This window comes from Salminus brasiliensis, chromosome 9 (genome assembly GCF_030463535.1).
Source record: "Salminus brasiliensis chromosome 9, fSalBra1.hap2, whole genome shotgun sequence".
Classification (NCBI taxonomy): Eukaryota; Metazoa; Chordata; class Actinopteri; order Characiformes; family Bryconidae; genus Salminus; species Salminus brasiliensis.
In genome coordinates this window covers 15,616,346-15,637,882 of record NC_132886.1, presented here as the reverse complement: position 1 = coordinate 15,637,882, position 21,537 = coordinate 15,616,346, and the positions used below count along the sequence as shown (strand labels likewise).

The 21,537-nt window shown below is 41.3% G+C and overlaps 1 protein-coding gene across 1 annotated transcript in view; it reads right to left on the bottom strand.

Annotated features, from left to right (window-relative positions):
• The window catches only part of slc8a4b (solute carrier family 8 member 4b), an 87,901-nt gene that overhangs the window by 2,796 nt on the left and 63,568 nt on the right, over window positions 1-21,537 (bottom strand). The window contains exons 6-9 of the mRNA XM_072687576.1: window positions 12,352-12,458; window positions 7,618-7,742; window positions 5,516-5,615; window positions 2,508-2,780 (exon numbers count right to left, since the gene is read on the bottom strand). Of these exons, the coding sequence (XP_072543677.1) occupies window positions 2,508-2,780; window positions 5,516-5,615; window positions 7,618-7,742; window positions 12,352-12,458 (605 nt within the window). The remainder of the gene's footprint in view (window positions 1-2,507; window positions 2,781-5,515; window positions 5,616-7,617; window positions 7,743-12,351; window positions 12,459-21,537) is intronic.

Here is a 21,537-nt window from a genome sequence, read left to right as displayed (position 1 = left end):
ATCAAACACTACTACCATGTCCAAATGTTTGTGGACACCCCTTCTAATGAATGCATTCAGCTACTTTAAGTTGCACCCATTGGTGACACAGATGTGCAAGTACACACACACACAGCTTGTCTTGTCCCTGGAGCAGATAAACATGAATGCTAGGTGTGGGCGTAGGCATGGGTGCTCCATACAGTACTGATGTGATGAGCTGCGGAGTGGAGAATGAGGTATGGTGATGATCATCCAACATCCTGACCTCACTTACACTCTTGTCGTTTAATGCAATCAAATCCTAACAGCTATGCCCCAGAATCTAGTAGAAAGCCTTCTTCCCTGGACAGCAGAGACAGGTGCGCCAACAAAAGCAGGATAGACTCTTTTTAATGCCCTTGATTTCGGATTAAACTATGAATGAGAAGGTGTCCCAATACTTTTGTCCATATAGTGCATTAGTCAAACCTTTATTAAACACCTTATATTTATAATAGGCCATATTCATCACTGACTGACACAATTTAAACAGCAACTACAAAATGTAAAAAAAAAGCCCTAAAGGAATAAAAGGCACATGGAGACAAAAGGACATTTGGATACATGGACACAAAATGGACACAAAATGCAAGGAGAAATGTAGAGAAGAGAGGACAGAAAGATACAGAGGATGCAGATGAAATATGGAGACGTGTGTGGATGTAGTGGAGGGAGGGTGGCTATGAAGAAAGGGGGCATGTAAGTGTAAGAAAGGAGAGGACATTTTAATTGCACACTTTCTAAAGCTAAGACTTGTTAACAAGCCAGGTGACAGAAATTGTAATAAGTCACACGTCAACACCCCTGCGCACAAGCTCACACTTATCTACAGCAACACACACATACACACCCTGTGATCCTGTGATGCTGTATCTGTATCTTTCACAGATAAATGTGTGGATTTGGATTTGGTGATATGTTAAATGACTGCACATATATATATATACACTATACTGATAGTGGGCAGTCCCTCCTTTTCTTCTGAAAATGCCCCTCAGTTCTTGGAGGCATGGATTCCACAAGATGTCAGAAGCATTATTTTGAGATTCTGATTCATGATCATCCATGTCTGCATCCCACAATTCCTGCTGTTTTTCCCATTCCACCACAATCCAGAACTGTTCTATTAGATTCAGATGCGGTGACTGGGAGGGTTCAGAACACTGCACTCATCATCCTATTTATTAAACCAGATTGAGCCATTTTGTGACATGATGCATCATCATACTGGACGTATCTACTGGAAGACCAGTAAATCCTGGCTATGCAGGGAAGCACATAGTCAGCTTTAGTACTCAGATAGTCTGTGGCATTTGAGCAATGATTGATTATACTTATATTTCTTCTAATAGTGGGACTAAATAATGGACTAAAGTCTACTCCTCACCAGTACACCACCTCCAGCAGCCTGGACTGTTCACACAAGACAGGTTGGGTCCATGGATTTGTGCTGTTGGCCCCAAATTTTGACTCTACCGTCTATGTAGCTTTAACTGTCCACTTTTGGTCAGCCTGTGCCCACTGCAGCCTCAGCTTTCTGCTTTTGTCTGACAGAGGAATACCCTGATGGTCTTCTGCTGTTGTAGTGCATCAAGGTTTGAAATTTAGTACATTCTAAGATGCTTTTCTGTTACCCACAGTTGTACCTTTTTGACCTCTCTTCTCAACAAGGTGTTACCGTCTGCAGAACTGCAACTCACTGGATGTTTTTAATTTATTCCACCATTCTTTTTCATTTTTTTTTAAAGAATTCTGATTGTTTTTATCCATTTTCTTCCCAATTAAGATCGCCAATTACCCCCCAATAACCCCCCAATACTCAGAAAAACCTCAGACACTAGTGAGGGCGAGACCAAATCCTGGAGATCAACAGCTATAGAACTAGATCACAAAGGCCACTCCAACTTATTCCAAATGGCATGGAGCTCCATCACTCCAGAGAAGGCAATTCCCAATGCCGGGGGGTTTTATACTTTTCTAGATGCTGATTGGCACTGGGCATTGTGACCTTGGATGTATGTTCTCCAGAGCGTTCCATTTTATTGGTCAGTGCTTTTCTTTGGAGATGATGCCAGCTGTTAGTGCATCTGAATGCATAAGTCAGCAATGGAGATAAGGAACCCTTGAAGAACCTCTTTTTAAAGAATCTATATGTATGTAGAGCCGTCTCAAACTCTTATTGCACTGCATTACACTGCTCACTCTCAGCACTTATATGTGTGTGTATATGTCAGCATTTATTTATATGCACTTCAGCTGTCTATGAGAAGAGAGAATTCACCATTTGTAATGGTGCCAGTTTCTTCAAGCTAGCATTATGCGTCAGTTCACATGCTTCCTTCACTTCAGATGCTACTTCTTCTGTATCTCTTGACCTCTCAACAGAACTGTCCATAAGGGGGTGCTCATAGTGTTCATGGTGATGGTGTTAAAGTGTTGATTTTGATTATTTGATAATTGTAATAAGCTCAGAAAACAACACACACCTGGTATGGAGGTGCCCAGGGCTACGAACACCACAGCAGTGACGGAATCCTTCAGGCCGACGGTGCAGCCGAAGTGCGAGGCCAGATCACCCGTCACTGCCGTCAAGACACCAATCAAGGAGATGGACACAATGAAACACGCCCACCCGTTCCAGTACTCAGTGGGGGGCACGAAGGCAAACAGAACCTTCCAGAAGACAGTGAGGAAGTGCATGATGTAGTCAAAGCAGGATGGAAGGCGCTCCTCGCCACTTTCCTCCTCATCATCGTCTCCTAAAGGGTCAAAGGGAAGAGGTTAGAGACTGGACAGAGGAGGGACAATGAATATTTGATGCTGGATAATGGCGGAGAAAGGGCAGCACAGAATACGAATCAGTTCATCAACCCATCAATCAAACCCGTCCATATTGACTTGAGTTCAAACTGCATTAACCCCAGCCTTGAAGCGGATTGGTACAGAGAGAATAAAGGCCCAGCTCTGAATGACAGCTCCTCCTGGGCTTCCTATATTCATTTTTATTCTTTTACTTCTTTATTGCATTAACATAAAAAGATATTCTCAGAATCTCAAGATAAGGCATAGAATGGAAGTAGTCATTTCTGGTGCATTGAAAGTCAACCTGAAATCAGCATGGACCGTTTTTACTTGCTAGTGTTGGTTCCTGATCATATTCAGTCCCATTCATCTTATCATATAATTTAAAAGAAGTTTTCCTGTAATCTTTTACCAAAACTGGAATGACTCTATGACATCTGGTTTTGGACTATATCACCACTCAGTAGGTACCAGCATCATGTTCCACCTTCACCTTCATCCCAAAGATTGTCTCAGAGACTTTCCTCATTACTGCTTTTCACTCATTTATATGCAGTGAAGTCAAGGCTACTGTATGGGAGGGCTGTGTGTTGGCAAGGCAATATTAGCATTCTTCAATTTCTTTTTAGGAAAACATAAAAACATACTATCATACGCATAACATAACATCTGAGTAAAAGAAACGTTTTCTTAACTTCTTTCTTTACTCAGAACTCTATCTCACTCTATCTGTTTACATATAAACTATTCATTTTCAGTTGGAGAATCAGTAGTGTTGTAAAACATAATATTGTTCGAAATATGTACAAATTTATAAAAATGTATAATTCGAAATATGAGTATTATCTTACACTCCTGCTGTATATGTGTAATGATATCTGAATCATGTTTTAATAAACATTCAAAAAAGTTCATTTTTAAAATATGAAGCTTTTGGATTTGCAGTGTGTTTGAGCTGTATTAATCAGGCCTTTTTATTGATCAAGCTTCTACATTTATTAATCCCTAAGCTTCTACATAACCTAATAATTAATAACCTCATTTCTGAAGTTTGACTACGGGTGTCGCGCCTTCACTGCATGTGTATTATATTTTTAATCGATTGTTGAAAATTCTTCTTCTGGATGGGTTTTTGTTAATGTTTTGTTAATTCGTTTAACATTAACATTTGATATGAATATTTTTTTGTGAACCATGAGTGCAGGTTTCCTTTTTATCCTTTCAGATTGTGAGAAAAGAGGTACATGTATCATTGTATCACTGTGCAAATATCGCTGTGATTTAGTGCAAATACTGATATAGGGCCACCACTGATGTGCCGAATGTCTTTCCGTTCAATTGGCCGATTACCAAAACTGATCAAGGGTGGGGCTGGATGGCACATTAAGCTTTCCAGGCAAACTTGGTAATGCATCATAGTGCAGGACTTCTGTAATGTTGTGTGTATTGTGTCTCCGGATAAAATGTGCATTACCTTTTTGGAATTAACCACATTTAAAGGCTCTGAACTCATAGAACTCAGCTGTAAGAGCCAGAGACTGAACTGAGCTGTGCAGCTCAAAGTCTTGTTAGCTATAATTGCTGGCTCTGCTGTGTTTTAATACTCACTGTACTGTGCTGAGTGATGAGTACTTTTAAGAGGAGTATCATGTTAATTGTGGTAAAGTCTTTACTCTGCTTCTCCCACATGGCATGTCACTTTTAGACATCCTACACATCCTTACATTCCGTGTAAACGGCATGCACACAGATTTCTACATTGGATTGAATGTTCTGCAGCTGTGATTGAGGTCCCTACTGTCATAAAGAAGGTTAATGAGGAACTGCAGAGTCTTGTGACCCTGTGCATAGCCGCAGCAACTAAAAAAATATTGTACATAAGGTCTGACCAGCTTTCAGGATTGGCTAAATTACCAGCCGATCGCTAATTGCGTATTTGGGCTGAAAATCTGCTGATAATAAAGCTGAGCATTCCTTCCATCTCTATTTACAGTACTTTTATTTTTCCCTTAGTTAAAGCAACATTATGTCACAGATTTACCATAAAATAGCAGCGTTTACTAGGGAGTAAATGTAAAGGTGCACGTATTTGTCACTGTACAGCGAAATGTGTCCTCCGCATTTAACCCATCTGGTAGTGAACACACACTCACACACACACATGTGTTAGGGGCAGTGAGTACACACACACACCCAGAGCGGTGGGCAGCCAACTCCAGCACCCGGGGAGCAGAGAGGGTGAAGGGCCTTGCTCAAGGGCCCAACAGTGGCAGCTTGCCGAGCCCGGGAATTGAACCCACAACCCTGTTATCGATATCCCGGCGCTTTAACCACTGAGCCACCACTGCCCCTGAGTAATAGGGAGAATGGCATCTCATTGCCATTCTGGGCTGGAATGCTGCTACTGTACTATTTCACTTGTAGCGTGAACAAGATCTCTCACCAGAACTGAGTAACACTGAGTAACCCGAGTCATATTTGTGTAAAATCCTGTAATCTTACTCTACCATGGCAAAGAGTTACTGGTTCAGTATCTATCAGCTTGTCAACAAAGGGGAGCTCAAACCGCAATTAGTATTTACATCAGTGGTGTCAGTGAAAATTATACGCAGGACAAAAAACACAATTCTGATTTTGGAAATCTCAAGGTGACCCCTTTCAGCCTGTCTGGAACAGAAAAGTAGCAACTTACCTGCACTCACAGTAACCGCACTGACAAACTGCTCCCTCCAGCTGCTGCTGCCCACAACCAGAGCCAGATTGGTCTTCTTAATGAGCTTATCCACTGTGCTCTACACACACATATACACAACACACACAAAGTAAGAACATTTGCACAATGGAACAATAAGCATCAATTAGCAAATGACATTTACGTGACAATCTAATGACCCATAACTATGATGGGCTGTAACAATCTAATCGTATAAATGTGCTTTTACTCTAGAGCTGAAAAGCACATCTGGTGTACTATAGCATTATAACTCCAGCTTATGACCATAAAACCAGAGCTTTATTGTTAAAGTCTGTACAGAGAGAGTTAGCTGAGTCATATTCAATCTTTTCAATATGGCCAAAGTAGCACTCTGAGGCATTTCCTCCTCTTATATTTTAGCGCCGAGTTGGAATTTTCATTTTCCTTAAAATGGAACAGTCAGACCCTTGCTCCAGGCCATTTATGTAATCAATCCATTTTTATAACCTTCTTTCTTAAACAACAACACACACACACACAGACACGCCAACACACTTTATTAGATTTATGTTTTTAGAAAACAATACCTATAGTATATAGCTATATTAACCTCTAGTGTAGAGTAACTGTCAACTTCTTTGATTCATGCTGCATAATTATTTACATCATTGGCACAGGGACCGCATGAGATGGCAGTGGTGTGTCCCACTGAATACTACAAAGAACTGCCCTTGTCCAACCCAGAATTTACACATTGGGGAGAGAAAACACTAACTTTTCTTTTAAAATGCTAGAAGCAGAGAGTAAGCAAGCACATTTAACAGCAAATCAGACAACCTTCACGTTTCATAATAGCTACATTCCAAAGCCTAGGCTGCAGATGATGTAGGCTGCATTTCCCTCCAGTCGTAACATCATAGAAGACTTGTTGAAGCATCTGGTTTGTGAAGTTAGCTTTCATCAGCTTTGAACTTTAGGTCAATGATGAGAGCACAATGAATAGCAGCTATAGAAAGCTATGGAAACGTCTTGTTATGGCAAAATACGATGGAGGGTTAAGTGGTTACTTAACGTTACCACTGACTGTGCTCAAGTTGTCAGAAAGCACTCTGAGACGTAAACTCTTAATGCTGAGTTCCAATTTAACTGGCATGTCAGATTTTCCAAATTCCAAGTCGGAATGCCTTCACAAGTGGGATTTCCTATTTGGAAAATAGGACCCTGAGTTCAACCCTGAGTTCAAAATTCAAGATGGCCACACCACACAACAGTAGTATTGTACCGTTGATTAGCCCTTCTATCTCTTTGTGTCTCATTAAGTCAGTCATATATCCAGTACTGTCCAGCTTCAGTGTACATGGTTTCATGGTGTTTGCACACTCAAAAGACTGTATAATGTGATGTTATTAACTGGTGCCTCTAACAATTCTGACCTGGGACAATGCTTACTTGGAACATAAAACGTGGGACATATTTTGGTTAGATTCACCACAAAACACTGGAAAAGAACTGTCAAACCAGTTGTGATGAACTCTGAAGTCTTTAGCTAACTGTTTTTTTTATAAAATGTGTTGAAATAGTGTACAGTTATCAGGAATGTTTAACTGGAACACAGTCAACTCGGTTGTGGCGTCATTCCCAGCTCCGACATTCAAGGTAAATGGAACGCAGGATAACATTAGTCTCTGACTACATCCCAAACTGCCACACTTAATAGTATGTAAAAAAAAATTGGTACACCAGCATTAGAAGTGCTTTCAGTAGTGTGTATGTAAAGTTCCTAAATGTGCTGCTTGGGACACAGCCTCACTGTGTAATGTTAATGTTTGTTTTGTCTCAGTCTTGCCAGTGTTAACCTTAATGCAAATTGTTTAGTCATCTTATTTCAGCATAATCCCACAAAAATTTGATAATTAAACCATCACAACGTTACACCATAAAAAAAGATTCTTCTTTTATGTATTATCTGTTTATTGTATATTCCACAAATGTTGTTCCATGTCACTATACACTCTTTATTTTTGTCTTGGCTGCAGTGGAATCAGACCCGTAGTAGTAATGTAAAATGTTCTTGTGAGAGTGCATGTAAAGAATGTTACCTTAAACTCATAAGATTCTTCAATCACCACCTCCAGCCTGGTGTGCTCTCCTAGACTGGGGCAGCCCATCTTAGCCACCTCTTCTTCTTCTGCTCCTACTGCTGGCTTGTTTTCATTGGAGTCTCCTGGGAGAGAGAAAGAGATAGCGAGAGACTGTTAATACATCAGCACTATTATTAGAGATATTGTATCTCTACTCTATGTGCACTTATAATGTATGTTCCCTGGTGGGTTTTTCAGTACATGGCCATTTTCCAATCTCTCTTCTCCCCTTAAAATGAACACGACACAGGCTGCTTTAGTTAGCGCTTAGGACCAAACTATGTAAATAAGCTCTGTTCTGAATAACTCACTCATTCAAAAAGCACCTTGACTTACCTGGATTGGCTGTGATGTGAATGGGTGGAGCATAAACTGCTGTAGGCTGAATAGATGGAGATCTGATGATGTATTTCTTTTTATGGGCCCAATAATGTATGTTACTATTCACCGATAAGCCATAACATTAGTACCACCTTCCTTATACCAATTAGGCCCCCCTTGTGCCGCCTCAACAAATCTGACCATTCGAGACATGGGCTCCACAAGACCTCTGAAGGGGTCCTGTGGTATCTGGCACCGAGACGTTAGCAGCAGACCTGCTTGAAGTGCTAGAAGTTGTGAAGTGTCGCCTCCATGAAGCTCATCAGTGAGCCTTACATGCTCATGACCCTGTTAAGGGTTTTGGTAGGTATGGACCACTGCCTACCAAGAACACCACACAAGACATGCTTGATGTTTTGGAGATCTTCTGACCCAGTCTTCCAGCCATCACAATTTGACCCTTGTCAAAATGGCTCAGATTCTTATGCTAGCCCATGACTGTTCACTTCACCTGGTACTAATGTTACGGCTGATCTGTGTAATGATAAATTAGATTTTTATTACAGTAATAGGATAGAGTGTGTGTCACCTGTGTGTGAGTGTTAAGCAGTGTGTATACTGGCTAGTATACTGTGTAGTACTGGCTAGTAAACTACTGATGAAGTTTGGCAACACTATACAGAATGCTACTGAATTCAACTGATTCAAATTGAATTGAATCAGAATCAAACTAAATGATGTGTAGAGGGAGAGGTATTATACAAATCTCAGTCTGACAGAGGAACGCTGCTCAGAGTAAATGATAACAGTTGAAGAAACTGAGGTGGAGGCACTTTCTCACTCAGCTTCTTAATCTGACAAGCAGCGGCTCTATAAATCTCCTAAGAGTCATGGTGGTAATTGAATAGCAGAGTAAGGTGTTGGACTGACGGGGTCCGTGCCGGGGCAGGTTGTATAATTAATGGTAAAACACACTGATGGCCTGCAGTCTGATCCCGTGGCAGCCAATTATTTTCAGAGGTAACAAACTTTCCCAGCCGGCGGATATTAACATCTAACACAGTGTGGCGAACATATGTGCTGCAATTGACATTACGTAAAATAAAAAGCCAGCTAAATCTTCTGCACAGAGAAATACGTTATTCTCTCACTCTATCAAAAGCACGTCTCTTAAGCTTAAAAGAGCCTTACATAATCGCTGTGTGCACGCAGAACTAACCCACATTTATCCTCACTTTATTTTTTTCACTTTCTCTTGATGTTTTCACATCAGTCCCTTCACTCCTGCAAGCTTGCTGTCTTTTATTACGTGTCTTGTCATTAACTGACCCCTGCAGTGGCTCAGGCTGAGCTTCTTGTGTTAAATTGAACGAGAAGTGCATCTAAACCTCAGGCCTAATAATGAAACGAGGCTTGATGTTTGCTGTAGTCAATTAAGCTCGCTGTGTTCATTAAAACTCTGGAAAATCTCCTGATAAGTTTAAATATGTCGAATGTAAAAAATTTAACTGTTAGTTTCTACATGAGAAAAATTCACTTCTAGCTCCTGTTTACTGACAACGTTTGAAGGCTTAGTTTGAGACAGTTTCCTCGCTACCGTTCGCTCTCCACTGCATAGATTTACCTGACTATTACAAATATTATTTGGTATTGTTTATGCCTAAATGCATGCCTACAGCTGGCCTAAATGAGAAAACAACAGTGAATATCTTAAGAAAATAATTAAGACTTTCTTAAGAGAATATTTAAGAACTTTAAGATTGTTTAGAGAATTGCATTTAGGAACATTCTTATGAACTGTGTAGTGTTTATGGTGGTCTTTTTGAGATAAGCCTGGTTGATTTAGGACAACTAAATGATTAACAATAATTAATTGAACAGCTTATTATTAAACAAACAAATATAAATAAATATGGGTTTAATTTTGAATAAGTTAATAAATTAAAAAGGTTTATGAAATGTCCCCCTATACTCAACTGTAACCCAAATTTGATACTTGTTTTTGAGACCTAGGCAACATCAGGGTGATAATGAAATACTTATTGTAAATAATTACAAAATAATAGATAAATAATAACAGTAATATATAATACATTAAATTAATAATAAGTTTAGTATTGTGCCCCAGCTTAATGATGTAAAATCACCTGAGCTGGTGATGGAGGTCTTAAACAGGGTAAGGAAATGTGAAATCTTTCTCTGGCCTTTTCTGTTTTTTCCCCAGTGTACTCTGTTCTGTTAGTCTGTTAGTGATTTTGTTGTTGTTTTTGTTTGTGTTGTTGTTTTTGCCTTCTTCCTGGTCCTGCCCCTTTATTTATCCTGCCCACCTGTGTTTAGTCTATAACCTGCCCTCTCCTTATTGCCCCCAGGTGTTTCTTATCTGTGTTTAGTGTTATATACCTGTGTGCTTGCCTTGTTTCCCCTACCCTGCAGTAATGGCCTTGGGAGGCTCGTGCCCTTCCTGTTTGCTGTGCAGGTCTGTGTTTGTTGTCCCATGTCTATTCTAAGTTTAATGAGTATTAGTGTTCCGCTTTCTCTTTGTTTCCTTTATTCTTGTTCATCCTGCCCTTTATGCTGCTGCCTGACTGTTTACCACCCAGTTGTAAATACAGACCTTGCCTTTATAATTTATGCATGAAAAGAGAAAGCCATAACCTCACTTAAACAGACCAGACTGGATTTCCATTCAGCTCCGTAAGCTTTGCATTTTACAAACAGTTGTTTTTGAACAAAGTCTGGATTTCTTAAAGCATCAGCCAGTCATAGCATTTAATAGCAAGCTGTGGATTCAGAGTAAGGCAGGGAGAGCGACAAGCCATGTAAGTGATGTTTACTGTGGCTATTCCTTCTTAAACAAAGTACTATAGTTCCATTGCAGTTTGAGTCAGATAATTATGAATTTGTAATAGAGTATCCATTCCAATATAAAATATAGTAGACTATATATACTGTACTATATTGTATATAGTATAATATATATTTATATACACACATATACATACATACTTCAAAACATAGCTTGTCTAGTCCCTGTAGATAAGTATTGCTGGACTCTCTGGAGCTAGAGGGGTATTAAGCCCCCAGCATTGAGCCGTGTAGCAGTGGGACTGTGTTCTCTGGAATGATGTGAGTGAGTGCTCCAATCCAATAATAATTTTGGGGTAAGGTGGAGAGTTGGGGATGTGTTGGGGTGCTAAACATCCAACATCCTGACCTCACTGACGCTCTCACAGCAGCATGGAAGTACATGAATATGGGGAAAGGCTGCTGGTATTGAGCAGTGTTTCATTAGGGAACGTCTTTAGATTGGAAGTATTACAGCTCCAGTGACAGTCGTGGAGGTGTGATGGTCATTAAGGCTATTACGTGTACATGGAGAACTGTATGCTCATGCAGTAAACTGTAAATGTGTTGCATTTCTCCAAACGTATAGAGATACACTTTGGGTTAACAGAGTACAAAGAGGTGTAACAATACTTTGTGACACAATAAGGAAACACACATGCACACTAAATGTCCAAAGGTTTGTGGACACTCCTTCTCATGAATGCATTCAGCTACTTCCACCCATTGCTGACACAGATGTGTGAATGCACACACATTCACACACAGCTTGTCTAGTCCACGTAGAGCAGTACAGCCAACAGAATAGGACTCTCTGGAACAGATAAACATGAACCTATTGACACCATGCCTAATACCAGGTGTGGACTAGAGGGGTATAAAGCCCCCCAGCATTGAGCTGTGGAACTGTGTTCTCTGAAATGATGGTGCTCGAGCCAATACTTTTGGGATGAGATGGGGAGTTACAGATGAGGTGGTGTGGTGATCATCCAACATCCTGACCTCACTAATGCTTTTGTCACTGAATGCAATCATATCCTCACAGCAATGCTTCATAATAATCTATTAGAAAGCATTCTCTGAACAGTAGAGACAGTTACTCCAACAGAAGGAGAATAAACTGGTCTTGATTTCAGAAGAAACAATGAATAAGCATCCATATAGTGTATACATTAGAAGGTAGTGAATAAGAGACCAACGTCAGTGTCATAAGCAGAGAAAACCTGGTTCTTTAATTTTGCTGTAGTCACCTCCTTTACGTATCTGTGGTAGACTGAGGTATACTGTGGTAGATGGAGGTAGACTGAATAAATCCATCCTGAGCTACAGACCCAGTCATGTCCTTGTGACTTCACTTGAGTTTAGGTTAGTCTCTGAACCTCTGTCAAGGCTTAAATGTAAATAGCGTAGATTGTGAAGATGGACAACATCTGAAGTTCACAGCTGTCTTTATTTAAAAATCTGAATCAGGAGCTGAGGGAATCATTACACTCCTAGAGAATGAAATGTGTAAGCACACATCATTACCGTGTTTCTGTCCGACTTCCAGGAGAACCGGCTCGCCCAGCTCGATGATGAAGCTTTTATTCTTCTCGTACTCCTCATCATCAATAATCTTTACTTCAATAATCTTCCTGCACACAGAGAGAACAACGAGGTCACATTGGTTTGTGTGTTTGTGTAAATGCTACCCTGCTTCCCTGCTACCCTCATCCATTCCTTTTATTCTAACCTCTCTCTCTCTCACTCTCTCTCTCTCTCACACACACACACAAATATATTTACACATCATACACACACACACACACACACACAAACACAATACACAGCAGCCTAAGATTGCAGACACACATAGACTCAAACTCTTCAAATGAATTTTAGCAGATTACATCTAAAAGCCATTTGGGACGAAGACATCCTGAGAGCTCATGATTCATAATTATCAGCTAAGCCTGACAAGTCAAACCAAAACACACAAACAATAAACACACTGAGACAACATGCTGCACAATAAACCCAACTGATTAAGATATTTCCATCAACAAATGTGCTTTTCCACTGAAAAAAAAAGCGCTTCTTCACTGCAGAAATACTGTATCCGTGGATGGATCAAATGAATAAGTTCTTCTCTGCCCTGAGGTTTCTTTCAAAAACTACTAATGAGAAGTGAACCAAGAACACTTTTGGAACACATGGGGAGTCTTTCTGAACAACTGGAAATAGGATTAGACTGAGGTCAGACCCAGTCCAATGTTGTCTGTAATTATTTTTCCCAACATACCTGCAGTATTTCACTGTCTTTTGTCTTCTTATTTATTTATTTATATTAGTTTTCATATCTTTATTTTTGTATTTTACAGTATTACAAGCATCTAAAGCCCCATCCACGCATATTTGGATATTTTTAAAAATGTAGTCTTTTCTCTGCACTCAGGCCTCCTGTCCACACGAACACTGCATACTGACAGCAGAGCTTTTTGAGGTGCTCTGCAGGGTGGAGATTTTTAAGTACAGTGTTTTCATGTGGACAGGTTTGATTTGAGTCAGGGTGAGTCCTGCTGTTTGCACACAGTGAGAAAGTCGTTGTTGTTGTTGTTAGAAATCACTTTATTTACTCTGTATTTACGTCTGTTATGGTCGTTACATCCGTTATATCGGCCACTGCGCTTGCACAACATCAAACTTTGTGAGCTGTTGAAACATTGGAGAGACATTGACAGTGGCTGAAATGGCTCCCTATTTACGCTTTAGGGCACTACGGAGTGTGTCAGGAATTGGAAAGTGATTTTTAGGGCACTGCAGTTTCCCACAATGCACTCATAATTTATTGTGTACAGCATAGCTCTCTACATGGGCTGAACGTGGACCAGAATACATGGCGAGTCTCTTGTTACTAAGCAACAGACAGCGGAAGGAACTGGAGCCGATGGCGTAGCTAAGCAAGTGATAGTTACGAGACACTAAATGCTGTTCATTTCATAACATTTCCTGTGTAGTTCGTTAATGGGAAGGTTTATGTTTCTAAGCATGATGAGGAACTGTCCCAATTTACTAGTCACTCCCTATATGCTTTTTTAATTCTTATTTATATTAAATTATTTATCTACATTTTTTTTAACTGAGTGTCTTGCTATCCCTTTCTGCTGTGACACTGAGAATTTCCCCACTGTGGGACTAATAAAGGATTATCTTATATTATCCTATCTTAATACAAATCAAGGAGTATATTATATTATATAGTGTCTTGCATATCGAGGATTGTCTGCACAAAAAGAGACACTAACGGCTGGGGCCAAAATACTTTCGGGGCATTTGTTTGTTATGCATAAAAGTTTCTCCTTAGGTTTAATGGCATTTGTACCATAAAGCTGCTACAAAAAAAAAAACATGTTGGTGAGCATGGATAGATCCCCAGTCTCAAATGCATCTCAACAGCAGCAAGAAACAAAGAGAGTGAGAGCAAGTGTGGAAGAGTGAAGGAGAGCTAAAGATAGAGCGAGGGTAAGAGAGAAAGAGAGAGAGAGAGAAAGAGAGAGGATGGCTGAAGAATCAAGGACAATTTAACGTGTGAAAGGCAGCAGTCAGAAAGCCAGACACTGTGAGACACTATGACTGGTGCAGATGAGGTTTACACACACACACACTCACACACGCACACACACACACACACACACTCACACACACACACACACACACACACACACACACACACCACACAAAAAACTCATGTAGACTCACTCTGTCTCTTCTCCCACTTTTTCTCCTTACCCAACATAGCCCAGCACACTGCTTTACAGTACACACATACACACACACTCACACGTAATGAAGAGTGTGATGCTGAAGACGAAGCAGCTGTCAGTCAGTGGAGGAGCTGAAGCCCCCAGTGTAAAATACTGCGTTATTTCGCTGCTCCATTGCCTTCATTAATCCCTATTCAATTAAAGCCCAGTTAGAAACGAAATTAGAAAGGCTGTTATCAGCCCTGCTCGCCCTATTCTCTACACACAGGCAGAGGAACAGAGACTTCAGACAGAGGAGAGACGAGTGAGAGAGAGAGAGAGAGAGAGAGAGAGAGAGAGGCCCGTGAAGAACAAGGTTTTAATCACAGATCAATACGTACACTGTAGTGATCCCTCTTTTACTTTACTACACCGTCTATCTCCCTTCCTTCACTCCCCCTATGTTCCCCCACTCTATCTCTCTGTCCTTTATCTCTTTCTCTTTTCTCTACCTATTTTCTTCTCTCTTCCTTTTCGTTCTTTCTCTCTTCTCCTCTGTCCATCTCTTCTTTCCTCCCTTCTTCCTTCTCTCCTTCTTCTCTTCTGCTGTCGACTCCCTTTTCTCTCCTCTCTCTCTTGCGCTCTCCCCCTTTCTTCCCTCTCTATCACTTTCTTGGTTTTCTCTTTCTCTTCCTCTTTCACCCATCCTCCACTCTTTCATGCCTCTCCTCTTATTCGATTTCAGCTGCTTTCTTGCGTTCTTGAAAAGAATCCAGCATCTCAATTAAGATCTTGTCTGCTGTGTTTTTTATCCAGCCGTCTGACACACACATACACGCATGCTCTTGCGCCACCACAAACACACAGCCAAATTGATGAGATGGGGAAAGGGATATTGGGGAGGACAGACAGGCGGGAGCGAGGAGCGAGGAGCAGAAGGACAGAAAATGGATGCTGAGAGAAGAGGATGGCAGAAGAAGAGGATGAAGGAGCGAGATGAAGAGAGGGCTGTGGAGATTGGATTATGTGGGCGTGGTGGCTGTACAAAGCTTCGGAGTGTTGATTTGAAAGCATGAATAACCCTCTGAACTCCAGCCGCACAATAAGTGGCTCTTTAATGCACAGCGACAAAAACTTCTCATTTTCCTGAGTGTTCCTCAGACCACTTTCAAAAGTGCTATTAAATCAAAACACAGTCGCTAGTGGTACTGAGGGTAACACGCTCTCACTAAACACTGCCAATGTGTAATCAATGCTGTCTCTGCTGTTGCTGCTGGAGTCACTGAGAGAGAGAAGGAGGGGGAGGAGGAGGAGGAGGAGGAGGAAGAGTCCTGTAGCCTTTACACACTCACTGCATAGTCCAACACTACACATGCAAAAGTTTGTAGACACCGGCTTGTCCTGCTCAGCTTTTCTCCTGAGATCAAGGATATCAATAGGGAGTTTGTGATCAATAGGGAGTTTTTGTGATCTGTGAGCAGTGAGCACAAAGCAAAAGGTGCACCTTATCATAGCAGGATTCTAATATAGACACTAATTAGAAGGTAACATTTAGAGGTTTTGCATTCAAATACTTTGCAGTTGTAAACATGGGATGTTTCTAAATACTAAAAAGACGTGATGTGTTCATCACTTGTGTCTTTCGTCCATACAGTGTATATTCCATACCGACTGGAACGCAACACTGCTCTTCTACTGATTAAAAAGACGGGCAGTTGGCATTTTCTGGAACTCTGCCTGTGCGTAATCCCTCCACCCAACTGAATTTAAGTAAACTGCTTTTCAACCGGAACTGGCTGGCCGAGGCTCCACATCACACCACATCACAGTGGATTTGCAGGATTGATGGGATATCGGACCACTCTTTTGATGGAGTAACAAAGTGTAGGATACTGCAGACGTGCATGGGTTTTATTCACATAGGTTGAGGTCTGGTAGTACAGTGAACCACGTTGTCCCACCTTTGTTCCTGTTACATCATCAGTTACACCATCAATCAGTAAAACCATCCTTTCCCATGTACACACACACGCACTGTAATCTACATGCCAGTTCAGTAATGAACTTCAGCCTCATGCACTCACATATGAGCCGTTCTGCTATGCTGATGATCATGTCAACTAAAGGCCAACATAAGCTGGCAAAGTTATGGAGATGCTTATTAACTCTCTCTCTCTTCCTCTCGCTCACACACAAAACACAGATGATGATGGGTTTCATGTTCAGCTATCAAGTGAACTCACACACACACATCCTAAACTGTCAGAGTGAAGGCGCAGGCTGGGTGAGGGTGAGAGACAGACAGTGACAGGGCTGGGCTGGTGTTTCTGCACTCTGAGGAACAGACTGATATTACAGACAGTGTTTAATCACAGCACTCATGAAGAGCTGCAGCATCACAGCCAATAAACCACACATTAACAACCAACAGGAGGAGATCACACACAACACTTTTATTACTGCTGCTTTTACTAATGAGTGTGTGTGTGTGTGTGTGTGTGTGTGAGTGCATTCTAATATGTTTACCCAATATCCTCTATTAGGAGGGGAAATCATGAACAGATCAGCGCTGTGGGAGCATTCTGCTGCTCCCTCGTGACAGAACCTAATGACTTACCAGAAAGTCAGATTTCATTCAGAAACAGTTAGGCAGCAAAAATACGCTCTGCTGATCAGTAAACAGCACCGGTACACTCATTTGTGTGTGTGTCTGTATGTGTGTGTGTGTGTGTGTGGGGGGGGGGGTGATTTAAGCATATCATTAAGCAGATACACACATTAAGGAGTTTACTTTGCAACAGGTGGAATAAATGTATTTCCTATGTAATCAACACAAACCTACACACACACACACACAATTCTGATGAGAGCTCTGAATTATGACTTGCATGCATTTACTAACTTACTACTTTGGCAAGTGTGTATGAATGTGTGTGTGCATGGGAGCGGGTGCGAGTGCGTATGGGAGCGTGTGTGTGCACAGTAGGTCACTGTTTTGACATTTTGCGCCTCATATGCATGAGTTTGACTATTTATAATGAAACCTAGCGAGAGAGAGAGAGAGAGAGAGAGTGAGAGAGAGAGAGAGAGAGAGAGAGAGAGAGAGAGAAAAGGACGTGTAATAAATTATAGTAACACTGTATCCAGACAAGCCGATGGCTCTGAGAAATCCATCATTTATGAGCTGGTCATGTTCTCCAAAACTCACCACCTGCTCCCCTCTGTACACACACACACACACACATACGCATGCACACACATGCACAGATCAATGTTCATGCACTGTCTCTTTCATACACATACCAGTTTTAAACATGGTGCACAGACAGGGTGCCTTAAAGTAGCAAATAAGACACATACACACACACACACACACACACACACACTGCATGATGATGCACAGTGTCATGTTGATTTAATAAGGGGGCAGGGGTGCAGATTTGGGAGGCTATATGCTAACTTACTGTGGCGTGTCTGAGTCTCTCTGGTCTAATAGGGTTTGTGTGTTGTTGTGTGTGACATGTCCTGGACAGAGGCCCTTCCTCGTACTTAAAGGGGTGATGGCAGTTAGATGAACAATGACGCAGCCCCACCAGCGGTAATGCTGAACAATGCTGGCTCAGCACACGGGAGAGGCAGCGGGGACACCACGCCACACTAGTTCAGCTACTTCAATATTATATTAATGTAATGTATGTTTAACTCAGACGCGGCAGTTTGTAGCGTCTGGTGGAAGCTTCGACAAACTTCACAGAAAGAGATGAGTATGAAGACCCTTTAAGAAGGTTTCGGGAACTTGCACTTGATGTAAAGTTATAAGTTATAGTCAAGGTGGGCATGGGCTCAGAGTGGGTTTGTATGTGTGTTGTTTCTTGAGACTCATTTGGGCTTCCCAAATGCACTATTTTATTACTGCCCATCTAAATCTTTCATGGGTCCCATCAGGGCCCTATGTGCAGTGTAAATCCAAGATGGGTCTAATCCCTGACCCTCGAGGGCATCCATATGTGGGGCCAACATTGAACCCATTGACAAAACTTTTGGTTTTCTTTGTGGGCTACCCATACATGCCCCACATGTTATCTGACCTGTATACTGACATTCACAAATGTAGCAATAGGTAAAACTCATGAACAGTGTTGTTCATGCAATTCAGCAGCACAAAATGTAGTGCAGCAGCCTCACATCCCTCTCTGCACTCTCTGTTCTCTGTTGTTCTTTTTGCTCTTCATTATTTAAACATATCACAGCCTTTTCCGCTCACCTCTCTCACCTGGATGTGGGATCTTTCACAGTCTAATTAAGACCATTATAGCTGCACACACACACACACACACACACACACACACACACACACACATATCTATACCGAGAGCTCTCATTATCTGTATGAGACAGGGACACTATCCCTTCACTGAAAGGATTGGAAAGGAATCATTGAGGTAAATCTACATAAGCACATCTACAGAGTGCAGGTGTGGTGTAATACAGAGGATATTTTAATATTATGAGACGTGGCTAATAGTGAACATTTTGTCTTTATGAGAGGAAATCTTTAGCCCATTGGCTCTGATGTCATGTTAGCGCATGTCATTTTTTCTCTATTTCATTAAACATTTATGTTGGTTTATCCATCTTCTCTTTTCCTGAGAGAAATGAGTTTGCCCTTCCTCATTTACCATCTATCATCCCCCCATTCTCTCTCGTCTTCATGTATGTTTAAACAGCTGCATCACTCTCTCTCTCTCTCTCTCTCTCTCTCTCTCTCTCTCTTTTCCATTACACTTCCATCATGTCGTTTTTATCCTATTCTTTTATCCCTGCATACACAGTGGAATGCAAAGGTCTGGCACTTCTGGTCAAAATATGTTACTGTGAATAATTAAGCGAGCACAAGATGACCTGATTTCCAGAAGGCACAAGAGCTAACAGGATAATGTGGGGCTCAGATGGGTGGATTGTGGGCTAGGTGGGCATCCAGGTGGGTACTTGGGTTTTTACTGGGACCCAGTTGGTCCTCCCAAATGGGCTCCATTGTTACAACCCACCATGATTTCACATGGGTTCCATCTAGGCCCTGTGTACAACCCAGATGGGGCCCACTATATAACCCCTCCTGGTCCCATCACTGACCCTGGTGGGCATACATATGTGGCGCCAGCATGGAACCCAAAGACAAAACCTTCTGGTTCTCAGCTGGGCTACCCATACATGATAGCTGGGATATTTTAAGCAATTTTACTTATCATTGTTCTATTTCTATCTTCTATAGTTTTACAAAATTGAAAAAGAAAAAGGACCTGAAGCAAACGTTTGAGCACCCTGCCTAGTGAGTACGTACCCTACTTGGCAAGTATCAAGGGACAAAAGACATTACATTACTTTTTCTCCAAACATGTACTGTATGTCCAAATGTTTGTGGAAACCCCTTCTAATAAATGCATTTAGCTACTTGCTGCCCACCCATTAGTGACACAGATGAGCAAACACACACACAGCTCATCTAGTCCCTGTACAGAAGTATTGGCAATTAAATAGAACTCTCCATAAACAAGATAAACATCAGCCTATTGGCACCATGTCTAATGCCAGCTGTGGGCAACCTCGATAACACTTTTGTTGCTGAATGCAATCAAATCCTCTCAGAAAGGCTCTAATATCTAGTAGAAAGTCTTTTTCCCTGGGCAATAGAGACAGTAACTCCAACAAAACAGGATAAGCTCTTTTTTAATAACCTTGATTTAAGAAGAAGCAATGAATGAGCAGGTGCCCCAATACTTTTGTCCATACAGTGTACCTGTGCTCATTGTGGCCAAATTATGCATTATCCATTATCCATTATGCATCAGGCTTATTTAGATGATGATGCGAGGAGGCAGGAAAGGTTTTCTTCTGATGCCTCTTCCATGAAAGTCATATTTGTGCAGGTATCGCTGCACAGTGGAGCAGTGCACCACCAGTCCAGAGTCTGCTAAATTTTGCTGAAGGTCTTTTCCAGTCAAACAGGGATTCTGATTTGCCTTTCTAGCAATTCTGCAAGCTGTTCTCTCTCAACTTGACCTCCACCGTTTCTGCTGACTGGCTGTTTTTTTTGTTACATTACGAACTGAGGAAGCGGCTATCTGAAAACGACAGACTATCTTCTTACAGCCTTCTCTTGCTTATTGAAGATGTTACAGTCTAAAGATTTCTAAAGCTTTGACAATTTGCATCAACTAGCCTTTCCGAAGGGTGACTGTGAACAAGCCATAGCTTTTACAAGCAAAGATCTGAGAAGTTATTTGAGAGCTTCAATCTTAGATCGATTTGGTTTCCAAACTTTAGCATGATGATCCTTCTCATTGTTCCACTCAACACATTGTAACCAAAGGAACGCACTGATCCTGCTTAAAATTCTGAAAAGGATGTTTCGTCTTTAACTGGAGATTGATTTGTTTTCCACTCACTTAACTATTTATAGTAACGGAAACTTTGAGTAGGGGTGCCCAAACTTTTGCATGTGTCTCATTGAATGTGATGTTAATGACTTTCACGCATCTGAAAGTAAAGGGCAGCTGGAGTTGATCATTTCTACAATGTAAAGAAATGAATGATCTGTTCTGAGAATGTTTTGAAAAGCTGACAGAGTACAACACAGTTGAGTCATTACCCATGATTCATTGCAAACTCACATGTCTTGTCAAGAGCTGAAGGTGAGAGTGTGATCAGCTGAGGTCATGAAGTGTGTGTGTGTCTGTGAGCACTTTCCCTGCTTCAGTCTCCGTCACTGTGCCAACAGTTGGCCTGGATGAGTGAACGTCTCCCTCTCTCTCTCTCTCTCTCTCTCTCTCTCTCTCTCTCTCTCTCTCTCTCTCTCTCCCTCTCTTTCTCTCTCTCTCTCTCTCTCTCTCTCTCATCAATCTCTAACACACTCTGCCTTCTGTCCCTCTATTTATTTAAATCTCTGTCACTCTCTGTTTCTTGCACACACACACACACACACACACACATA